Genomic DNA, 11,444 nt, shown 5'->3' on the forward strand with positions numbered 1-11,444 from the left:
TATCATGTTGCTGCTGATCTGTTTCATGTTGCTGCTGATCTGTTTCAGTGTTGATGTGTTCATGCGTGCACATCTGCTCACAGACTCATGTTCATGTTTGTGCTGATGTTCAATGTTTTATGTTATGAGTGCTTAGTGTATATTTAGTTGATGTTTTTCTTAGTTCATATCTTAGATGTTATTACTGTTTTTCTTATACATTTTATTGTTGGATGTAACTGGGACCTTGTGTACATAATTTCGCTCCACCACATGTACCACATGAGGTGCGAATGACAATAAAGAAACTCTGACTCTGACTCTGATAAAACACATTCACTATAATAAGAGGATCTGCATGCAAAGAAAGAGTTAAATAATAATGATGATGATAATGATACATATTTTACATATGTACACGAGTCCTTACATAAATAAATTCTGAACATCAAATGAAGATTTATACATAAAATGGTAGTCAATTAAAAAACTTCATGGCAAACATAGCCAGTAATATATGGTTCTTGTTTTCTATTTCAGATGATAAACCTCCTTGTAAAAAGAAGAACATGTCAGCCTGGACCAGCTGTTGGGAGAAGACTTTCAAGTAAGGACGGCATCTAGATCTGTGAGGGACCAGGCCAATGAAGAAGTCAAGAGGTACAGAGAGCGTGATCCTTTGCCCCTGAACAAAAACCCACTACAGTGGTGGAAAGAGCAACAGGACTTGCCACTGCTGTCATCTGTGGCTAAAATGTATCTGTGCATACCGGCCACCAGTGTGGCATCTGAGAGAGTTTTCAGCACTGCAGGAGATATTGTTTCCACAAAACGCAGTCTACTCAAACATGAGCATGTGGATCAGCTGATTTTCCTTAAGAAAAATCTGCCGAAAAAAAAGATGAGGACAGTGATTATGATGAATAAAAATATACTGTAGGTAAACATACAAACATAAGGAAGTGAACTACTTCACTGTGTTTGAGTTCAGATTGAACCTGACGTGAATGTAGAAATGTAGGACATTACTTTTGTTCAGACTACCTCACCAGGTCAAAAAGCTGCACTTTGATTTCTTTTATACATGTAATCGGCACTTTGACTGTTGATATGTGCTGCTGATTATCCATGCTGCTGATCTGATCTCATGCTGCTGTTTAAATGACATGATGTTATATTAATCTGTGCCCACCTGCTCACACAAACTCATGTTCGTGCTGCTGTTGTTAGGCGTACTGTTCTTGCATTATGTTTTTGTATTATTAAGTTCAAGTTCAAATTGTGTTTATTTGTCATATGCAAGGTTAACACGATGAAATGTTCAGGATGAGAAGAACCAATTTGACTTGATAAAAAACAAAAAACAAGCAAACAAGAAATACTAAAGCATGCAATAAGGGTACAAAATAAACTACCAACAAGTGAAAAAGTAATTATAATATTTACAAAGTTTCTGAAGAGAAAAATGGTAAACAACAACATTGTAGAATTTTTACAGTGAAGCAGAATGAATTTGTGTGAATAAGTATTTCAAGGTAGTAATGTAATATAAGCTAAAATGCACATGATATATATTGCACATAACTACCAAACTACACAGGGTGTGTGACAGGTTATTGCACAGGTGCTTTGTGCTTACTGTAGCTTATTACTATTTTTTTTTTATTATATGCTGCTGTAATCATTTGTGCATTTTATAATTTTTCTTTATTTTCTCATTTTATACTGATCCCATCAAACAAAGAAATATTCTTTTAGCTGGTCTTTTTAGGTCCATGTCTAAAAATAAACACATTTGACATGTGATTCTGTTGTTTGGCTTTTTACTTTATTTTTGCCAGTGCCTTACTGCACGCTTTTAGATATGATATATGTAGACTTTTACAAATTTAAAAATAATGTAAGAATGTCACATTTATAGAAATGGCCCTTTTTGTTCATAATTAATATTTGTCTACATTCAAAAAATGTTAAACTGTAGAATTAAATAAAGTTGAATCGAATCGAACCGAATCGCTCTTCCACTGTATTGAATCGAATCAAATCGTTGTTTTTAAAATAAATCGTTTTTGAATCGAATCGTAACCTTTGTATCTAGATGCGAATCGAATTGTCTATCACACAGAGATGTACAACCCTATCAATTACCTTTCTTTTTTTTTTTTTTCATTGACCCTTTATTTCTACAGGTAGTCTCATTGAGCCACGAGAACTCATTTTCAAGAGAGACCTGTTTAGGGAGCAGATGGTGGTTAAGGGCCTTGCTCATGGGCCCAGAGTGGGACGAATGAGGGTGGTGGCAGGTGTGGGTGCTTCACCTAGCCCACCCACATTTTTGATTTTGTTGGTACTGGGGCTTGAACCGGCGATCTTCCGATCACAGACCCACCTTCTCTAACCTCTGCGCCACCACTCTCCCAATTTCAATTTTGAGTTGCCAATTGGTCCACAACAGTTGCAGCCCTGTGAAATCCTATATGTATGGATAGTGTGCTAGTGTACAGCACTTTGGCTATTGGTGTTGCTTTTAAACTGCTTTATAAGAGTTGAATTTATCCAGAAGAACTGAGGGAACTCACCATAGGAGCTGCCAGCAGTAACATGACGGCACAGGTAGTGGCTCTCTTTCCCAGTTTATCAGAGATCACTCCAGCCAAGATCCCCCCTATTTCAACATGTAACACACACACACACACACACACACACACACACACACACACACACACACACACACATACACACATGTATTTAGGTGACATTAATAAACACAAGTGCTATGTGTTGTCATCATTGTATGCTCCCATACAATGGTGAAATTAGTTCTCTGCATTTAACCCACTGCACCTGGGATACACCCAGGTGGAGCAGTGGGCAGCTATGTAAACACCCAGGGAGCAGTTGGGGATTAGTGTGTTGCTCAGGAACACCACAACATGTTGGAAAGGTTGGGGATCAAACTTGGGACTTTCGGGTCTCAAGTCGGCTGCCCTACTACCACATCTCAGCCCCTCAAATTATAAAGCACTCAAATGATTGTGAGTCAAGTCAAATGTTAAACATGGACATGCTTCAGTTCAATAAAAGTGAGACAATAAAGCCAGTAGACTATCTTGCAGTCCATCTGTAATCTTAATACATAAAATGTACTGAAAGAAGGAACATGTAACACAAAGTGTACAACATGCCTCAATATGACAAGTAAAAAAAGAAAGCTCCTACCAACAATTCCTCCAACATCAAACAGTGTGGAGAGATCTCCAGCTTTCTTTGCATCCAGATGAGCTGAAAAACACAAACGGAAATATATATATATATATATATATATATATATATATATATATATATATATATGTGTGTGGCAATCATCCAGTTATTTGTAACTGTTGAATGAAGCCAATCTCTTCATGAGCATGAAGCCTTAAGCAGGAAGTCTGAATCAGTGTTGAAATAACTCAAACTCACCCATACATACACTTTGAGCATCTTCAGTACAGATAAAACATCCTCTCTGAACTTTATTTCTAACCTCTCACTTGACACTACTTTGTTCACGCTACTGATAGATATTAGAGGTAAGCAGGTGTTTTCAGTGAGTTCCCCCACCTGCTTTGGTGATGTAAAGAGGCAGCCAGAATAGGAAAGTATAACTGACCAGCTTGGCAAACAGCAGACAGAGAGAGAACTCAATGACTCCCTGCAAGCAAAGAATCATTTTGTTAGCAAAATTACACAAAGATTCTGGATTATTGAGCATGCATCAGGATACACAAAGACAGTTCAATAATAATAAAGTTTTGACACAAACGTGTTCTAACAATCTGGTCTGAATTAAAGACCTGGCAGACTTTGAATGAATGATTGCTAGAATACACCAAGATCATTTTATGTCAAGTGGTTCTGGTTAAACCTTGTAAATGACATCATGCATGAACTCGCACAACACCGTGCGTTCTCACCAGATGTCGTAGAGTATGTGTGCAGAGTGATTACCACACCAAACTTTAGCTCAATATTTGTAAGATTGTGTTTCCTAAGGTCAATGAGCTGTGGTGGCCATCTTGAGTTCAGATAAGCTCAGAAGTTTGTGAGATTTAGTTGGACATCCAACCATTACATTAGTGATTTTAATGAAACTCTCAAAGTGGTTCATGTGATATTTTACAAGCACACACAGAGATAAATCAATTTTTTTTAGCACTAGTAAAAGCAAACTGTGGTTTTAAATGTCTGCTAGATGAAGAACTGACAGGGATTCGTAGAGCTCCCATGAAGCTGATGGCAGATGGTTCTGACTCGCTCTTCACCACCACAACGGGCTGAACAGGAACACACACCGAGTCCCGAGGCAACAGCAGCTCCATGTCAGAACTCTGAACCAGGAGGAAAAAGAAAAACAGGTAAAAACAGACCAACGTTGTTGTCTAATAAACTAAAAAAAAGACAATAAAAAACAAGTGACTGTGTTTTAAACCCTGAACAAATATATATATATATATATATATATATTTTTTTTTTTTTTCATTTAGCCTTTATTTATACAGGTAGTCTCATTGAGCCACGAGAACTCATTTTCAAGAGAGACCTGTTTTATGGAGCAGATGGTGGGGGTTAAGGGCCTTGCTCATGGGCCCAGGGTGGGGCGAATGAGGGTGGGGGCAAGTGTGAGTGTTTCACCTACCCCACCCACAATTTTTTTGATGTTGTCGGGGCCGGGGCGTGAACCGGCGATCTTCGGATCACAGGCCCACCTCTAACCTCTGCGCCACCACTCCCCCATAATGATTTAGATGACCGTGATCGGTCCATTCAGCTCAGGTTCGAACAATTTGTGTTAAGCATCAGTGAAAATACAAAGTTGGCCAATTTATTTTTAATAGATTTAATATGATATCCTGTTTACCTGCCTTAGGAAATAGAAATTAATAAGTGACTAAATGCACAATGGAGCACAGTGTTGTCTTGTAAGAACAGTGTGATATGTTTACCTAAACTGGATATATACTCTTAGAATTACAAAAATAATAATCTGCTCCTTCTGACACGAGACAAAAATCATCTCGTTCTCCAATGCCCCTTTTGCACTGCCCCTAATAAGCTCCAATTCTGGGTAGACCGCCACAGAAAGAACCCTTTTGCACCAGTACATTAGTATTTTTAGCTGATTCAGGACTTCTTTTCGTCCCTGCTTCTCTGGTGGGACCGAGCGAGCTCAGCTGAGCTGAGTCAGACCGAAACGTGAATGCAGGACTCTGATTGGTCAGGGGGAGGAGTCACTGGATCTCAAACTTTTCACTGAGCCACCATTTGCAATTTCTCTGGATGCAGAGCAGCAGCTGGATCTATTTTTAAGATTTTAAAAACAATAATGACAACGTCGTGTTCAATTCTGAAGTCCAGGCATTTTTTGTGTTTGGTGACCGACTATAAAATTTGAGCGAGCGGTGTCACCGCGGAGGATCATACGAGCTGTCGAGCCGTTGCAGCCCGCGAGGCCGAACCCCGAGCCCCGGCCTCGCCTGCTCACAAAGGCCGGATTCGAGCCCTGGCAGGCGGGAGGACCGGGAGGGACGGAGGGTGAAAAAGTTTTTTTTTTTTTTTTTTTTTAATTCATTTACCTGGAGCTTCCTGCCTGTACCTCCTGCCTGTAGCTGAACTCATCATTGTTTGTGATTGCCATTATTAACAGCAGTTTGGCTACAGGTGTGGTCCCCGATGTTTTAAAACATGCAGTGGTAACTCCATTAATTAAAAAACCCAGACTTGAACCTGCAGCTTGTTCAAACTGCAGGCCAATCTCAAAACTTCCATTTCTTTCTAAAATCTTGGAGAAAATAGTTTTTAGTCAACTAACCAAGTTTTTGAATGTAAATGGAATTTTTGAGATTTTTCAATCAGGATTTAAACAACTGCACAGCACCGAGACAGCTTTAGTAAGGGTCTGTAATGACATTCTGCTAGCGAATGACTGGTCAGTCTGTGATCCTGGTACTCCTCGACCTTACCGCTGCATTTGACACTGTTGATCACAGCATCCTTATGTCACGGCTAGAACACTGGGTTGGGATTACAGGGGTGGCGCTAGAATGGTTCCGTTCGTATCTGGGTGACAGGAGTTTCTGTGTTAACTTTGACAATCCTTTTTCTGCTTCTGTCCTCTTTCCTGTGGGGTCCCACAAGGCTCCATTCTTGGACCCATTCTGTTCTCATTGTATCTGCTCCCCTTGGGGCCTATCCTGAGGAAACGGTATTTCATTTCATTGTTATGCCGATGATTCTCAAATTTATCTGCTCTTAAAACCCAACAGTTCCTGTTCCATCCACCCTTTGTTAAAATGTCTTGATGACAGCAAGACTTGGATGGCTGCAAACTTCTTGAGTTTTAATGATCAGAAGACTGAGGTCATTGTGTTTAACCCAAGCTCTACCACTGTCACTGATCCTGTAAACCTGCACTCCCTTCAGCCACAGCTAAAGCAGTCGGTTACCAAGCTCGGGGTAGTGTTAGACTCGGACTTTAAGTTTAATAAACAGATAAACTCTGTTCTACAAAAAAGCTTTTTTCAGCTAAGGCAAATAGCAAAGCTTAAGTCCGTTCTGTCCAGATCCGACCTTGAAAAACTAGTCCATGCATTTATTACAACCCGGCTGGACTACTGTAACTCACTTTATGTTGGGGTTAGTCAGGCTTCACTTTCACGTCTCCAGCTCGTACAAAATGCTGCAGCTCGGCTACTAACAGGAACTCGGAGGTTTGAGCAAATTACTCCGGTTCTGTCCTCTCTTCACTGACTTCCTGTGCGTGTCAGAATCAATTTTAAAATTCTCCTGCTGACATTCAAGTGCATTAACGACCTCACACCATCATACCTCTCCGACCTCCTTCATCCTTATACTCCTTCTCGGGCCTTGAGATCATCAGATCAGCTGCTTTTGGCCGTACCAAAAACCAGCTGAAGCTCAGAGGAGATCGAGCATTTTCAGTCGTGGGCGCTAAACTTTGGAACAATCTGCCCATCAACATTCGACAGGCCACCTCAGTCTCTGCTTTTAAATCTCTCCTAAAAACACATCTGTACTCAATGACATTTAACACAGGGTGATTGGATTTAGATTTAGTTTTTCATTGATGCCGATTCTGTTTATGCTTTTGTTATTATTCCTATTTAACACAAGGTCATCAGATCTGATTTAATATTTCATTGTTTCTGACTGAGTTTATGCTTTTTGTTATTTCCTTGACTTTTGACACAACATGATCTGATTTAGTATTTCATTGTTTCTAATTATGTTTTCGGTTTTATATTTTTATTCCATGTGCTGTAAATATATCTTGCTACTTTTTATTTGATGTTGTGATATATTTTTAAGCACTTTGTTAACAGTTTTTGTTTTAAATGTGCTCTATAAATAAATCTGACTTGACTTGACTATTGTTTCACCGTCCACAGCTGGCACCTCAACAACATTATCTGAACGGTTCTCGTCTGCGGGGTTCACGGTGGTGGAGGTTTCCCTCGCAGCAAAGGGCATCTCCGCCACCCTGCCCGGACAGGACACACCTCCCCCCTGTTCGGTACCGGCAGGTTGTTTAACCGCATCGGACGGGGTTGGCCCGGTTCTGTTGGGGCACATTTTTCTGATGAGTCTCTCCTGGCTGCATCCAAAACACTTCATGTTGGAAGAGGTGGTGTATAAAACGTAGAAGAAGAAGACGACAAACTGAAATAGTAAAAATGAATATAAAGTGCATCTGCAAAGTATTAACAGTGATTCACTTTTTCCACATTTTGTTCTTTTATAGCCTTATTCCAAATTGTATGGCGATTTTTACAAATTTATTAGAAACTGAAAAGTAAGAAATCACATTTGCGCAAGTACTTTTGCCATGAAGCTCAAATTGAGATCAGATGCATACCGCTTCCACTGATCATCCTTTAGATGTTTCAACAACTTAAATGAAGTCTCATGCCCATAGAGTGCACTAATTGCAATTTTATGGCCGATCTCCGATCACTGATTTCTAAAAAGTCTGACCTGCCGATACAGATTTTGTTTTATAAGCGACACAGTCAGGCATTATAAGGTCACAATGCACCTTCAATTTTCCAGTATTATTTTATTGAAAAACAGACCCTTGAACAATACCCTAGAAACAATACCAACTTGTTTCAACTGGCCATGAGGTAGAGGTCTGAAATATAAATGAAGTTCAGACAATTGTTGTTAAAAAATAAAAAAATAAAAAAATAAAAAAATCGGTAAAATCGGTTTCTCATTCATCGGCCGATTTACCAAAATGAGGGAAATAGGGGCCCACCCCTAGTAATAATATGTTTCTTCAACAGTCTGCATCTTCTCTTTGCTCTTGTTTCTGTATTATTTTCATAGACATAACCGTTTTCATGTCAGGGTTAGGAAATAGAAAATTAAATGAAAGGAAGCAGTATTAGACATTCATTCACACACAGTGAGACAAACAAACCTGCTTTGTGCTGTCCTTGTACTGCAGATAAACCTCTGAGTGTCCATTTGCTCCATTCCATCTCTTAAATGAAACCTGATAAAACAGATTGTTAAAAATTACACACAACAACTTGTGGAAACAAATTTTATAATCAAATAATTCAACTCACACTCTTGGATGGAGAAAGATTCTGAGCATACACACTTTTCAGGTCATTTGGATCTGGAGGGAGAAACACAACATATGAAACGTGTCTATTTTGAGCTGTCTAATGCTGGACAAAGCATCAACCAAGAAACCAACAGCCTGCATAAATGACTGAACAAAACACGAAAAACAGAAAGTAAAGGAAAAATACATTCAAAAGAAGGATGAGCTTACGTTCAATGAGGAAGAGGTAGCAGATCACACCCATAGCTGCAATGATAAGGCCTGGAACAATGAAGGAAAGGCCCCAGTTGGAAGAGACCCAGTAGCCAGCTATCAGAGAGCCCAAGATGTTTCCTACTGAGGTGTGGGAGTTCCACAGGCCCATGATGAGTCCACGTCTGACAGGTTCACCAGGTGGCAGCAACACAACAAAACATTTATTAACAACTGGAATCATCCCTCATCCAGCCCAAGTTCTTCTGACTTTGTATGTCAGCTTTGATCAAACTTTTGATAAAAAGTCGACTGCAGTTTAGAATTGTTCCTCCTTACCTTCCCTTTCCAAACCAATTCCCTATGCAAGTCACCACACTGGGCCAGCCAGTGGTTTGGACCAAGCCGTTGGCCACCTACAACATCATAAAGAAAGATTTTACTGCCCATTCTTTAAACTCATATTTACTCTGCCTCCAATGGAAACTTGGACATTCATATACAGCATAACAACTGGATTGAGAAGGTGTCGTCTAACTCAGATAAGAGACTCAACTCAAGACATGAAATATGTCACTACTACTGAAAAGTGAAAGATGGCACCATTCAATCTGACCCAAAATTAATGAACGCTTCCTTTTCATCTTTTTCTCAGGAATTATACAAGTCAGAAAGCAATCTAAACAAACATACCTGCAATAAATTCTTAAACAACATTAAAATATCTCACCTTAGTAAAGATATCTCCTTAACACTAGATGTCCCTATTACATTGCAGAAGTGTGAGGCAGCCATCAAGGACATGCGTAAAGGTAAATCACCGGGGCCAGATGGTATTCCACCCAAATTTTACCCCACTTTTTGGCCTTTGATTGGTCCACTGCTATTGGACATAATTCAATATTCCATCAAGTAGGGCTCTTTTTCTAGAGATGTTAACTCTGCCTTAATTTCACAACTTCTAAAAAAGGGAAAGGACCTGGTAAAATGATCCAGCTATAGGCTACTTTCACTTTTAAAATGCAGATTTAAAGATTTATGTGAAATTACTCGCCCGGCAGCTTCAAGGCCATATGACTAAGTTGGTTCAAAGTGACCAGACAGGGTTTATAAAATCCAGACTGGCTACAGACAACGTTAGAAGATTACTGCATGTTATAAATGGTGCTCAAAACCTAAGTTCCCCTGCTGCTGTCCTTTCACTAGACACACTGAAGGCCTTTGACTGCCTTGAGTGGCCTTTTTTGTGGTCAGTGCTTGAGCTTATGGGGTTTGGGTCACCATTCATTAATATGATTAGAGTTATGTACAAAAACCCAACAGCTGTAGTATTTGCAGGCAAAACTAGCTCTCCACCTTTTCCTATTTTGAGATGGTGAAGACAAGGATGCCCCCTCAGTCCACTGCTATTTGCCCTTTCACTTGAACCACTGGCACAGACTACACGCAGGTCACCCACAATTTCTCCAGTTTCCATTAACAATACACTCATCATATTTTGTTATATGCTGACGACATTTTATTGTATTTAAACAATGCTGTGCAACGCATCCCACGTTTTGTCAACTTTTGAGCATTATGGTATGCTTTCTGGTTTTAAAATAAACTGGCAGAAATCAGTGTTAATGCCTTTAAATCAGGCCATGTGTGATGACCCCATCCATGCATCTATCCCAGTCACTAAAAACTTTATCTGGGGGTGGACATTTGTTCCTCCATACAGAAAATATCTACGAACATTTTTTCCTAACACACTAAAAGTTATAGTAGATCTGGAGAAATGGTCTAAATTGCCAAATTCACTCCACGGTAGGGTAACTATAATTAAAATGAATATTTGCAAATTCAATTCAAATTCAAAAATATTTTATTAATCCCAAAGGGAGATGATTTGTTGTTGTAAGTCGTTAGTTTCAGGATCTCAGTGGTCAGGCACTCGAGCACAGCTGGCAGGTAGATGAGAATGCGTCCACAGAACATCCTTTCAACTCATTTGAGATTTGGGGCTGTAGTTGAGATATTATTTGAGCTTTTGAGATGTTAATCAGCTGCTGGTTGTAGAAAACTGCCTTGTTGTCATGGTTACGCATCATAACAAATGTCCAAAACTAAAAAAGTTTCAGTAAAAATCCTTCCAGCTGCACAGCATCTGATACCAGAGGAAACAATCATCCAAAAAACGTGATTTACAACCAGAAAAAGCGGAAATAATTTTTCCAAAAGCAAAATCTCAATGAAAGTAACAGAGCTCCAACATGCAACCACCTGGAGCGGTGCAATTCTAGAACATACAGGTCCTTCTCAAAAAATTAGCATATTGTGATAAAGGTCATTATTTTCCATAATGTAATGATAAAAATGAAACTTTCATATATTTCAGATTCATTGCACACCAACTGAAATATTTCAGGTCTTTAATTGTTTTAATACTGATGATTATGGCATACAGCTCATGAAAACCCAAAATGCCTGTCCCAAAAAATTAGCACATCATGAAAAGTTTCTCTAAAAAAGCTAATAACCCAACCATCTGAATCAACAACGTAACTCTAAACACCTGCAAAAGATTCCTGAGGCTTTTAAAAACTCCCAGCCTTGTTCATTACTCAAAACCGCAATCATGGGTAAGACTGCCGAC

General features: G+C 39.3%; 1 protein-coding gene across 1 annotated transcript in view; it reads right to left on the reverse strand.

Annotated features, from left to right (window-relative positions):
* Positions 1 to 11,444, reverse strand: part of slc37a1 (solute carrier family 37 member 1) — a gene marked incomplete at its 3' end in the record, with an annotated part of 101,101 nt that overhangs the window by 43,052 nt on the left and 46,605 nt on the right. Inside the window, exons 6-13 of the mRNA XM_037687123.1 lie at positions 9,146 to 9,222; positions 8,825 to 8,991; positions 8,613 to 8,665; positions 8,462 to 8,536; positions 4,227 to 4,349; positions 3,583 to 3,673; positions 3,199 to 3,261; positions 2,559 to 2,644 (exon numbers count right to left, since the gene is read on the reverse strand). Coding sequence (XP_037543051.1) covers positions 2,559 to 2,644; positions 3,199 to 3,261; positions 3,583 to 3,673; positions 4,227 to 4,349; positions 8,462 to 8,536; positions 8,613 to 8,665; positions 8,825 to 8,991; positions 9,146 to 9,222 — 735 coding nt within the window. The remainder of the gene's footprint in view (positions 1 to 2,558; positions 2,645 to 3,198; positions 3,262 to 3,582; positions 3,674 to 4,226; positions 4,350 to 8,461; positions 8,537 to 8,612; positions 8,666 to 8,824; positions 8,992 to 9,145; positions 9,223 to 11,444) is intronic.

The sequence above is a fragment of the Nematolebias whitei genome, chromosome 13 (assembly GCF_014905685.2).
Source record: "Nematolebias whitei isolate Nwh7 chromosome 13, NemWhi1, whole genome shotgun sequence".
In the NCBI taxonomy this organism is placed as follows: domain Eukaryota; kingdom Metazoa; phylum Chordata; class Actinopteri; order Cyprinodontiformes; family Rivulidae; genus Nematolebias; species Nematolebias whitei.